The 12,975-nt window shown below is 36.7% G+C and overlaps 1 protein-coding gene across 1 annotated transcript; it reads left to right on the top strand.

Annotated features, from left to right (window-relative positions):
• The first annotated feature begins 49 nt into the window (after positions 1–49).
• Sirt1 (Sirtuin 1) lies at positions 50–6,652 on the top strand. Its single transcript, XM_076772233.1, has 10 exons — positions 50–333; positions 1,062–1,194; positions 1,357–1,591; positions 1,684–1,899; positions 2,006–2,213; positions 3,109–3,267; positions 3,776–4,052; positions 4,183–5,030; positions 5,161–5,490; positions 5,566–6,652. The coding sequence occupies exons 1-10, from the start codon at positions 186–188 to the stop codon at positions 5,673–5,675; spliced, it is 2,664 nt and encodes an 887-aa protein (XP_076628348.1). The 5' UTR covers positions 50–185; the 3' UTR covers positions 5,676–6,652.
• Positions 6,653–12,975: the final 6,323 nt, after the last annotated feature.

Raw genomic sequence — 12,975 nt, 5'->3', positions numbered from 1 at the left:
GCAATACAAGTTGAACGAATACGCGAAGCGAATATCGATCTCTTTTCCTGTTCTTGAAACTTTCATATCGTATCGATGTCATCTACTAACTCAAAAAGTGGAGGGGAAAAGAGCTTTAAAGACAAAAGCGACCTCTGTTGTTGCAACGGCCGTGCATCAAACTATGCGTTGCATTGCTGTCGAAAATGGCGTCGGGCTCGGAGCTGCCAGAATATTCGTCCCCAGCAAAACGACGAAAAGTCGACGGCAACGGTTACATCGGTACCAGCACCACGAAACCTGATTTCCAAGATTGTGAGACGTCGCATGATACTCGGAACGAAGATCTCGAAGGTATTTTAACAAAAATATGGTCAATTCATGAATGAAATTTGCAAGATTGCAAGATGGCGGTTAAGAAGGCGTCCACTCGCCTTCCGTGATCGTATCATTTGCTCGTAGTCGACGCGGAACTAGAGCCGCCATGACAGTTTCTATGTAAGTACGTCGTAAATTTCGTTTCGCGCGATTCATTTTTAATTCGATCAAGTTTATGGTTGCAACGTTATTGAAATTTGATTCGTGACACGTAATAAAATTATTCGTTAATTGATTACTATTGAAATGTTCTACCGATTTATTCTTATTCAAAAAGAAATGTCTAATTGAAAACTGGTATAATGAAAATAGAAAAACTATTGACAGTGCAATATGAAATTGTGCTCTACGTTCAATGAACGCTCACAGATGGCACGATTTTCACTGCGTTGAGAGAGTATGTAGGTGTTTTGACTTGACATGATTAATGTCGTCCCGCCACTTTTGAAAATTTGAAAATCAATGTCACGCAACGAGATTATTTTCGTACGTAATATTTACAAGACAAATATAGTTATCCGGATTACTTTTTCATTTAACAAAACTAAAAAAGTCCTACAGATTATTTGGACGAAATGAAATTAATATATAAGCGTTTTTTTTTGTTGTTTATAAAGTACGAATATTTATAACAATAAATAGCCGTTCGGTCTATTGTTATTTGCCGAACGAGAAATTTAAATGAACATCGAATGCTATTGCAGAAACATATGGAGGAGATAGCGGGTTCAATGAATTGAGTGACGAATCCAAATCAACTTCAGTTTCTCCAGATGCTACAAACTTGACAACAACTCCGTCTAGAATTGATTCCACCAGTGATGACACTGGTTGTCCGTAAGTTTTTTTTATCTTTTTTAATCTATTTCAATCATCTGTGCTGGTACTAAGTCATAAATATGTGTGACTAAACTGTACACAGTAATTCGAAGCAAGCTATATCTTGTCATTAGGAGTTTTGGCAGAGTCAAACAACATCATCGACACATATTGTTTCAGAATCGATATTGCAGATGAAAAAAACGAAGTGTCGTCAACAGTTTCAAATTTATCCGATTTATCTGGACTATCTGACTTTTCTGGTGAAGGAGAAGTCAATCATCAATGGAGAAATGCATCTTCATGGGTTCAAAAGCAAATGTTGATAGGTGCTGATCCTCGAGATCTCCTGCATCATCTCCTTATGGATTCTACTCAGATTCCAGAGCAGGTCGACGACTTGACTCTTTGGAAGGTGCGAGCGAACAAACTGTATTGATTTTATACTGTAACATATTTGTTGTTTCTTTGAATACTTATCAAACGTTTTATATATACATGTTTCAGATTATAGTAAATGTGATGTCTGAACCACCGCGTCGTCAGAAGTTGAGGCACATAAATACTTTGTCGGATGTAGTCAGATTAATACGTAATAGTAAAAGAATTATAGTCTTGACCGGAGCGGGTGTAAGTGTCAGTTGTGGCATACCAGACTTCAGAAGTAGAGACGGTATTTATTCCAGACTGGCTCAGGATTTTCCAGATTTACCCGATCCACAGGTACAGCGAGTAAAACGTTTCAGTTCAATGTTTAAATTATCAATTATTTCCAAATCTCTTTTTAGATTGTTGGAAATAATTTTGATTTTCGTCTTCCTTCTTTCAGGCTATGTTCGATATTAATTATTTTGGTCAAGATCCAAGACCGTTTTATAAATTCGCACGAGAAATTTATCCTGGACAATTCAGACCTAGTCCTTGCCACAGGTTTATTAAAATGCTCGATAAACAGAAGAAGCTTCTAAGAAATTATTCGCAAAACATCGATACGCTCGAACAAGTAGCGGGCATTGAAAACGTGATCGAATGTCATGGTGAGTGTATGCGCGTATAAAACGGATCTTATTCAAATTTTATGAAATCTTCCCCTATAGCTTCTAATTTTGCATATTCGTAAATTTATATGATCATTGCCAATTTTTATTATCGATTTTTCTCCAAGTCTAGAGATGGCGGGGTGAGAGTGGTGAAAGTACTACCCGACGAAATTAAAAGTACACATGTCGTTTTAACGGTTAAAGATATTTTAATGAGATTTGCGTTAAGAATATTAAAAAAATCACTGCTTTCTAGATAATACTTGGTTTCTATAGACCGTCGTTATTATACACGACTCGTATCATTTTTTCCGACCAAACAAAAATTCATATCAATCGTTAAAGAAAAAAAATTACTTTCTGCTGGAATTGTAACTTTAAATTTACCAAGTCTGCAGGTCACACAATCTATAATGAGAAAGATTGCAATAGACATTACAGCAAATGCTGCCGAATGTATTAAATCATGTTGTCGTAATGGTGTGAAAACTGTGCTCGTGTACTAGCTCTTATTGGGTATTTTGGATAACTGTGCATCTGGAAAAATTTTTAATTACCTGTTTTCTTACACAAAATCCATTGCAGAAAATTTCAGATGAAGAAGATGTCTAGTAGAAATACATGTAAGTACTATTATCCCATAAAGCGATAACCTGAAGATATTTATGTATCGTTAAAATATCTTGAATTGTTCAGAAATGTTCGCACACGCACACCACGCCTTTTCCCCTTTCGTTGCTCTTACTGCTTCTAGGTTTAGAGGAAACTTTACAACAGGAATTGATAATAACTTCCTCGATATGCAAATTTTGAAGTAAATTTATGGGGAGGGGGAAGGTTCATCGATTTTGAATAAGGTTCTTTATCAGATCAAATCTGTTTTATGTTCAAGGCTCCTTTGCCACTGCATCGTGTACGAGGTGTAAATATCAAGTAAAAGCTGACGATATCAGGGAAGAAATTTTCGCTCAAAGGATACCATTGTGTCCAAAATGCAGAGTTAACATTTTGCCACCTATATCAGAGATTAATCCTAATGAAAGTTACAGAGGTAATTATAAATATTATATTTGCGTACTGTTTGCTCATGCTGTGGTCATTTTATTATAGTTTTTTCAATAATATCTTGTCAATTTTTTATGCTATGGAACATTAGCTACCTAGTGATAGTTTTTGCTATTAGTCTTTCCTATAGCGCGTCGCGAGTCGGTGGCCATGTGAGAACATTATCTACTCTTTGCGGAATACGTCTTCGCTAAATGATGTTGCCATTTACTCTGATCTACGCATAAGTTGATACATCAATCGTAACTACGAGTAAAACCTTGGCTTGTTTATAAGCATATAAGGTAAACTTTTAAAAGTTGCATCATGTTACCCGTGCGTGCTGTTTAGCCAGATTTGCGGGGTATAGTTTACGACTCGCCGTTCAGACATTTGCAAAATTAATAGAACATGATGTGTTTGCGATCGAGTAAAACAGAAAGCGCAATCTGCTACGGCCAACGGCGAAACATAGCTAAATAGAAGTTTTCATGGGGAATTTTTCTAATTTACAGATTTGGTGACGCAGGGCATAATGAAACCAGATATCGTTTTCTTTGGGGAAGGACTTCCGGATGCTTTTCACGACGCGATGTCAAAAGACAAAGATGACTGTGACCTTTTAATCGTGATCGGATCATCGTTGAAAGTTCGGCCGGTAGCATTAATTCCTTCCTCTATTCCGTCTCATGTTCCACAGATTCTAATTAATCGCGAATCGTTACCGCATCTAAAGTTTGATGTTGAACTGTTGGGAGATGGTGACATCGTTATAAATCAATTGTGTCAGTTGTAAGTAACAAGCTCTTACTTTTTATTTTCTTTATTTTTTATTATTTATTTATTTATTTATTTATTTATTTACTTCCCTTATTTTTTTATTTTCGTGGTTCGTTACATTTCTATATTTTCTTATTTACAGAATGGGGGACAACTATAAGGAAGTATGTTGGAACGACATGATTCTTAAAGAAGCAACGCAACTTCTACCGATACGTTATTTGTCGGATGATACTTGGGAGCAAAGTCAAGACACAACAACGAATACCGTGTTAACACGAGACAGTGTTGAAACTGATTTCAAGCCACACGACTCGTGCTCTGTTGAAAGTCAAGACAGTCTTATGGTTAATAACAGTAGTGATGTCCAACAACGCGCCGAGTGTATAAACGTGTGCATTTCACCCTACCGCAGCAACGATCATGTTAATAATACAGAAGAGAGGTTCAGTCTCTTGGGGGACAGTCCGAAGAGAAGATTGGGCGAGTCGAGTGCTGAAAGCAGTCCGAAAAGAATGAACTTTGGTAGCAGTTCTACATTAGACTTTAACTCATCCTCTTCGATAACTGAGACCTCCGATTGCTCGACTGATTACAAAATTCATGTTGTGTCGGTGGAATCTACCTCAAAAAACAATGGAAAAGTTTATAATTTAGAGGAGTGTCAAGTATTTCCAAGGATAATCGAATTTTCCTCAGAAAATACGATTTTAGATTCTACGTTGAAATCGAATCGTTGTATGGAAAATACGATAGTGTCCGACATGAGCGACGATCGCACAACAGTACCCACCACTGGAATTGATAAAATTAATTTTAAACCAAGGCAAGCGTCTATCGATTCTGCGTTGGATTCTGGAATAGGAGATAGTTGTAACAGCGTCGATAGTCGAGAGGGGAAAAACGACAAAGACGAATTAAAAAATGGGAGACTAGAAAGGCACTGTTGGCAGACTAAAGTACGAGAAAGCATTGCTACGAGATTGCCAGGTAAGCACAATATTTCTTTTTTAATGCTTCCTCTTTAAAAAGATATCCTTTCTTTTTGTGGTTCAAAGTAACCAATACTTGTTATATAATTATTTCTCATCGTTTTTCAATTGCAATTATTTCCCAACAGAAAACTCATATTACCAACTAACACCTGGAAAGTATATTTTCCCTGGCGCAGAAATATATTCAGATCCCGAGGATTACGATCAATGTTCCCTTTCAATAAATTCTGAAAGTTCAGAGAGCGATAGTGATTCTTCGTCTGCGGTGGAAGAGGAGGAAGAAGAGGAGGAAGAGGAGGAGGAGGAGGAGGAAGAGGAGGAGGAGGAGGAGGAGGAGGAGGAGGAGGAAGAGGAGGAGGAGGAGGAGGAGGAGGAGGAGGAAGAAGATGAGGAAGACGAAGAGGAGGTTGAACAGCAAAGTGAAATAAATAAAAATGATAAGCTAGAAGAAACAAGTAGGTCTCAAAATAAAAACGTTTGTTGTTAAATTGAAAGAACGTGACTTTATTGTTAAATTAAAATACGTACAGGCCAGGGTAAGAAGTTGTTTCAAAGTACGAACGTCAAAGCTGATACCAATATCGATGGCGAAGAGATAAAGTGGACAACAAGTAGTATTTACAGTGGTGTACAAGATTAATGGGAAACTGCATTTAAGAAGTGACAACCTTGATTTTTGTTACTCTGAATCCAAGTTTCAAGTTGGATGACAGAAACGACGAATAGTTGGAAAAGAGTGCAATTCTTACCAGTTAACACGCGTGTAAACACACCTCGCGCAAAGGTACGGATGTTTGCTTTCCCATAGGGCTTATGCTTTTTTAATGGGATCTGTTTATGAAGCAATAGAGGAAGTTGTTAAACAATTTCTCGAGTAAGCAACGCGTTTTGTTACGAAGCACAAGACATATTCAAACTTACTATGATTTTCTGTTTCGTAGCAACAGTAGGAGTAACGTTGATTTAAACTTTTTATCAAATTTAAAATATATCTTTAAGAAAGATGCTTCTAGATGTAAAAATGTGTCGTTGTAAACGAAGCAATAAGTTCTGTATCTTCTAATTTATATTTTTAGAATGCAGAAATTGAGTAGTATTTTCATCGAAATTATCGATTCGCGTTACTTTCGAGATACGTATCAGTTGGTATAAGCCCCGGCGAATAACGCGGAAACATTAAAATTCGTTCTGCTTCGTAAATCTACTTTATGAACTGTCGGGATGGTTTTAAGTAAACGTCTATAGATTTGAAAAATCGTTTCCCTGTGAAAGTGTCCAAAGAGTAATAATTTAACCAAAATTTGCAAGAATGCATTTCAATAGAGATATTTGATATTTATCAAATTATCGTTATTAAAAAAGAAGCATTCGTTATGAGATAGTGATGTAATATATGTTTAGCTTCGACAGGCTCTTCGTAATGAATTGAAACTAAACCATGACTTTTATTCGCATACCATATTGATGGCCATCTTTTCGTTCATCTATTATTCTATAAACTAATCTAGTGTTTTATGAACGAACATTTACACGAGACGACGGTGCCCTCCCTATTCGTTCGTTCATAATAAAGAAACAACGTTTAAAAAAAGAAACAAAAAAAAAACAAAAATTAATTTTATCATAAATTGTAAATACTCTATCAGGAGAAGTAGATTAGTTGTTCAGAATATCGTGCAATTGTAGAAAATGAAGAAATTTAGAAATATTAGTACTCTCGAAGAAAACGCATATAAATTGCGAAAAAAATTCGAATACACAACAAAATGACGAATGTTCCCGCGGGTGTAATAAACGGTCGTAAAAAGTGATTTTGTCTCAATTCAGAATATTTTGCAGATTTGTTCGTCAATACGCACGCATGTAATGTTGATTTTTTATAGAAAATAAAATCAAGCATTTAACGGATCGTCCCGAAAGAAAGTAACGGTAAACAAGTTTAATATTTCTCTTGTAGTAGAAAGAAAATGTAAAAAAATGAAAATATTGCAAGATTAATTAGTATTGATTTCAATACTAGTACAACTTGTCCTGATCGTTGTCGCTCTTACTTGTACTACTATAACTAAATACTACAACTATCGTTAGTCCTTCCACTGTTACATCTACTGCTACAAAAATTACTTCTTACTTATTAGTAATTATTTATGTTTTTGTAAATTATTGCCTAAGTTGGAAGGTAAAAGAGAATCCTAGATAATCGAGAATCATGTATTTTTAAGTAGTTTATTTGATAACATAAGAAGACATGAATAGAAAGTGTTAATTCTGTCACAATACTTGTTAAAAGTATATCGGTGCGTTCAGAGCAGCATTGAACGAACGAACGTAGATGTAAGTACGTACTACGACGATGTATACGTATTAATCGTATTTTCAAGAATACGAACAGGTGCTTGCTCTGTGTATAAAAAAACGAATTCTTGTTAGGAGTGAAATATTTCAATCACAGTGACAGATGTCGACGTAGATGAGAAACAATCTAGATATAGTTTTAAGTTTTAGCAATAGATTTCAATATCCGGGCGCAGAATTAGTCGCAATGGTTTCGCACTGAATGTTTTTTTTAGTTTCGGTTTCTTTTTATTGGAGCACGGGCGAATGTACAAAGCAATGTTGGATAGCTTGGCATTGCGTGTTATTTTTATATGAACGAGAGAAGGTAGAATAGTAAACGTACAGGATTAAACGCAAGAAACCAGGAAAATGCGACGATATATTCGAGAAATTGCGTGGCGAATATAACCCGCGATCACGTCTCGAAGCTTATCGTCGCGAATATTTGTAAGGAACGAAACGGTTGTGTGAAAATTTATTATAATTACTAGCATGATAATTATTTACTACACCTTGTGTGTAATGTCTGAAACGCGCGCGTCGACGTGTAGGTCGTACACATGTACATACCATATGTATGCATATGCATCAACGATAAACGTGAATAAGTGGCGCAGCGAAACGAACGAGATTATCAGACCGCCACAGAATAACTCAACGTGTTTCTGATATGTGTATATATACATGCATACATATATATTTCCAATACATGGCATGAAGCTTTATTTTCTATTAGCAGGCCATGTAAAAGAAAAAGTAACGGAGGAACAATCAGAAAATTGAACTTGGTTGAAACGTCCTGAACGATTAAAGAGAGAGAAAGAACGACGAGGACTCGCTTAGAGGCTTGAAGAGAATAAATAAAACCAGTAATTTGGTTCCTCGCGGATACAAGTCAGTTTTATAAGATTTAGAAAGTTTATCTTCTGCTATGTACAAATGGCTTTATTTATCATTGTTTTGCAAATCGATACGCAAGTGGTACGGATTAGAATTCATCTTTTAAAGCCTCCATTCTGTGTTTATTTATTTGAGGTCTATATAGATAAATAATAAATAGATAGATAGATAGATAGATAAATAGATAGATAGATAGATATGCGAATGAGAGAATAAAGGAATGAATGAACGAATATAAGATATGCATACTATACGTACATAGGTGTCGTATATTACACGCGTGTGTGCATATGTGCAAATATTCGCGTGCCCAAATATATATATATATATATATATATTTGAATGTATGTATACATGTAAAATGTATAAAAAGTTGGTTTTAATTGGCTTTTAAAAATTTTTCAAAATATTTCAAATTCTCTCTCTCTCTCTCTCTCTCTCTCTCTCTCTCTCTCTCTCTCTCTCTCTGTTGATTGACTAGACGCACGAAGAGAAGTTGCGGCGTTATATAGATATTTTTTTGTCGAGTATACCATATCACACAAAGTACTATTGAATTTATATTGCAAAATCTATTCTGAATTCTATTTAAGGATTTACTTATTTTCTTAGCTACTCTTAACAGATAGTATCTATTAAAAAGTGGTTTAAATTGTATTTGCTCCTTGTTTAGATGGTATTAAATTGATATATGTAGACATACAAGTTTTATAATAACGCTATTATTCTCTACAGGCAGTGCGTAGTTTATCGCGCGCACAGTCGATTCAGAGAGAAGCATTAACTTGCAAAGATTTGACAATCATGCCAACTTTTTTTCCACAGTACTGACTTTTTGTATAAATGCGTCACATGTAAATATTTATTACTTTTACTTGTATAATGAATCGTAAATTTCTATCGTTTCGGCTGAACAGTGAAGAACATTCAATGTCCCGTTTTCTTTTTTTCCTTTGCGCCTCAAGATAAACGCGTCTCTTTGCATATTGCTTAGGCGTCAACCAAAATACGGTTTAATGATTTTCAAAACGGAGGATCTTCTCATCGTTTAGCCGACACGAAAGAACGAGGTGCAGAAGCTCTTAATTTTTTTTATAATTTGTTATTTAATGTAATGAATGTTATAAAAATGTTCTCTATTTCAGACGTTATAAGTTTTCTGTTTCTTTGGTATTATTAATGTGTAAGTTTATCTCCTAAATTAAACATTTTCTATGATAACAACTTTTTCGTAATACGTTTTCTTTTATTCCCTTACGGAATCCAAATAACATTGTAACTTGTAATCATTTTACAATTTTCCTGTTACTCTTCCCAGAAAATAAACGTAATTTCAACGCTGAACGTAACAATGAAGAATCGTTCTTTGTCAAGCACCGAATCAAAAACCTCGGAGGGTCGACAAAGACAAAATGACATATGCCCTCTTACCCGATTCACCGAAGCTGCCCAAAGTAAGTTCGGACCGTATCGTGGTAGTCGAGAGAGAGAAAGGCTCACACTTCCCTTCTCGCTCTTCAACAACTAATATCCGACCTCCCGTCAACAGGTCTCCGCTGGACTCTGCTGACCGCTGCTGACCACTCCTGTTACTTCTGACAACGTATAACGATTACGACTGGCTACTGTTAGTCTCTCCCAGCCTCTGCTGACCGTTGCTGACCATTCCTGGAATTTCTGACAACGTACAACGATTACTATTGACGTCTGCCTGCCTCCGCTGGACTCTGCTGACCGTTACTGACCACTCCTGTTACTTCTGACAACGTATAACGATTACAACTTGCTACTGCCTGCCCCTGCTGGACTCTCTGCTTGCCACTGTTTGCCACTGCTTGACACTGCTTGCTACTGCTAGCCTCTGCTGACCACAGCTGACCACCCCTGATGCTTCCGACAACGTATAACGATTACTACTTGTTACTGCTTGCCCCTGCTGGACTCTACTTGCCTCTGCATGCCTCTGCTGGCTTCCGTTGGCCTCTGCTGACCGCTGCTGACCACCGCTTATATTTCTGGCAACGTACAACGATTACTACTGGCTACTGCCACCCTCTGCTGACCTCTGCCAGCATCTCCCGACCTAAGCTGGCCTCTGCCAACATCTCCCGACGTCAACTGACCATCGCTGACCACTGCTGACCGTTGCTGACAACTTGTCACATGATGTAATATAATATAATATGTTTATATGTATTAAAGTTTTATATAATGTAAATCTATGGCAATAAATGATATAATTTCAAAGAATTCTATGTATTCTGATCATTTTTTACCCCTCTTTTCCTCTCCAAATTTCGAATTCCTCGAAATGACGTCATTTCTAAGAATTCCTGAAACTTACCGACGTCCCTGAAACTTCTCGGAATCCCTGAAATTTCCAAGAAGTTTCAGATAGTGGCTAAAATTCCGGCCTGAATTTTTCGCGGCCGGAATTTTTCAGCAAAAATTACGTAATATTACGTAACATTATGTAATATTACGTAATATTACGTAATAGCTCTTTAAAATTTTCGTCGGCCGGAATTTTTCGGCAAAAATTATGTAATGTTACGTAATGTTACGTAATATTACGTAATATTACGTAATAGCTCTTTAAAATTTATGCCGAAAAATTCAGGCCGGAATTTTTACGGTTGCCTGAAGATTCTTGGAAATTTCAGGGGTTTCGAGAAGTTTCAGGGACGCCGGTAAGTTTCAGGGATCCGAGAATTTTCAAGAATTCTTAGAAATGACGTCATTTCCAGGAATTCGCAGAAATTCCTAGCGGCGAGAAATTTAAAATCTTTCCGGGGAACTTGGAAAATTATAAAAGATTTGGAGTGTCTTATAACTAAGGGAATGATTTCGATAGAAAAAGAAGGGTAAAAATGATGAGAACACATAGAATTCTTTGAAATTATATCATTTATTGGCATAGATTTACATTATACAACACTTTAATACATATAAAGATATTATATTATATTATTACAAGTTGTCAGCAACGGTCAGCAGTGGTCAGCGATGGTCAGCTGACGTCGGGAGAAGTAATCGTAATATACGTTGTCAGAAGTTAACAAGAGTGGTCAGCAGCGGTCAGCAGAATCCAGCGGAGACCTGTTGACGGGAGGTCGGATATTAGTTGTTGAAGAGTTAGAAGGGAAGTGTGAGCCTTTCTCTCTCGACTCCCATGAGACGGTCCGAACTTACTGCGGGCAGCTTCGGTGAATCGAGTAAGAGGGCATATGTATATGCCATTTTGTCTTTGTCGAGCCTTCGAGGTCTTTCGCACCGATTAAGGAACATGTCAATAACAAATGCAACAATTGTGTTTATTTATTTATTCATTTATTTGCTTTATTGTTGTATGTCATATAATAGTTTTGTGTTGTATATCGGAATTATCATAAATCAAATTTGAAAATAGGCTTTAAATTATAACAACGTATCTTAGAGAATAATTGAAGCGCTCCCTGGAATAATAGATCAAAAGCTCTAGTACAATTTCCACGAGCTTCATCGAAACTTACGCGTAGGGGACCGTTTCAATTACAGTATCGTCGCTATGTGTATTGAACACTTGTTGAAATCCCCGCCAAGAAAGATTTTCAAATGTCCAATCGAAATGAACATTTCTTATGTATGTATATCGAGTGTTTATCTAGAATATTTAGTATATCGTACTAGTCCAGCCGAAACAGCAGGTGACGTTTTCTATTTACCTTCCATTTCCTATAATTACGTCTTGTGTAATAATAACCATAATATAATAATAAACATTATTACCACCACAGCAATAATAGTATTATAATAGCACTGTTGCTAGGGACGCACGGAGTTATATTTACGTGTCGGCGGCCCACTACCTGTTTAACAATGAACAATATTCATTGATTCGAATAGGATTCGGTATACATAATATTTAATGTATTATTAGTACAGCGCGTGTTAATTCGTGCCAACATGTTTCTTTTTCTATTCATTTTTGTTTTCACGCCTTCGTGTGTAAGATCATAATTCAATCATGTTCAAAGCCTGGTCGTGTTTATTTCATTCGAGTAGCATGTGCTCTCGTGTATATAAGTGTTTCAAAACTTCTTTCCTCTTTTTTTGCGTTTCTGTCCCTGTTCCAGCCCCCGCCCCCCGCCCCCCGCCCCCCACGCCGATAGCAAGGAGTATTTGCGTTCGGTGAATTCGTGATTGCTCGCGTCGAAGACCGTGCGATATAATAACCAGCATGTTCGATATTTAAACGAAAAACGAGAACGACGAAACGAACAGGAGGACGCCAGAAGCGAGAAAGAACAGTCGCGAAATTGTTGCGTCTCGTTGGGCAGAAAGAGAATTTCATGCATGGTTGTCGCAATCGAGTTTTCACGAATCGTATACGACGTTTTTTTCCATGTTTCAATGAATCACCGCCAACATAGAAACATCGATGATCTGCTTAATTGATCTTGGAACTGGAGAGCTAGTGTACTCTCGCGACACGAAACGTAGAAATATTTTATGGGAGAAAGAACGATGCGCGACAATGCGAAGGAGTTGACGAGAGGTTTCCAAGGTCTCGATGTTATCCCAAGTCCTTTTTCCTTTGAAATCTCCTTTGACCCTCCGTTCATCGAACACAAAAGTTGTTCTTTCCGTTACGACGATAATATATTTTTATTTTTTTAGTTTATCATTACGTACTATTTAGATGACACAGCATGTATGTAACA

Source organism: Colletes latitarsis, chromosome 9, assembly GCF_051014445.1.
Source record: "Colletes latitarsis isolate SP2378_abdomen chromosome 9, iyColLati1, whole genome shotgun sequence".
Classification (NCBI taxonomy): domain Eukaryota; kingdom Metazoa; phylum Arthropoda; class Insecta; order Hymenoptera; family Colletidae; genus Colletes; species Colletes latitarsis.
The sequence above is the reverse complement of the archived record's forward strand: the minus strand, read 5'-3'. Positions and strand labels throughout refer to the sequence as shown.

Bases quoted from the DNA above. Each gene is read 5' to 3' on its own strand.
- Sirt1 (XM_076772233.1), top strand. From the start codon at position 186: ATGGCGTCGGGCTCGGAGCTGCCAGAATATTCGTCCCCAGCAAAACGA. The intron at 1,592-1,683 runs GTGCGAGCGAAC...TACATGTTTCAG, and splicing joins ACGACTTGACTCTTTGGAAG to ATTATAGTAAATGTGATGTC. The intron at 1,900-2,005 runs GTACAGCGAGTA...TCCTTCTTTCAG, and splicing joins CAGATTTACCCGATCCACAG to GCTATGTTCGATATTAATTA.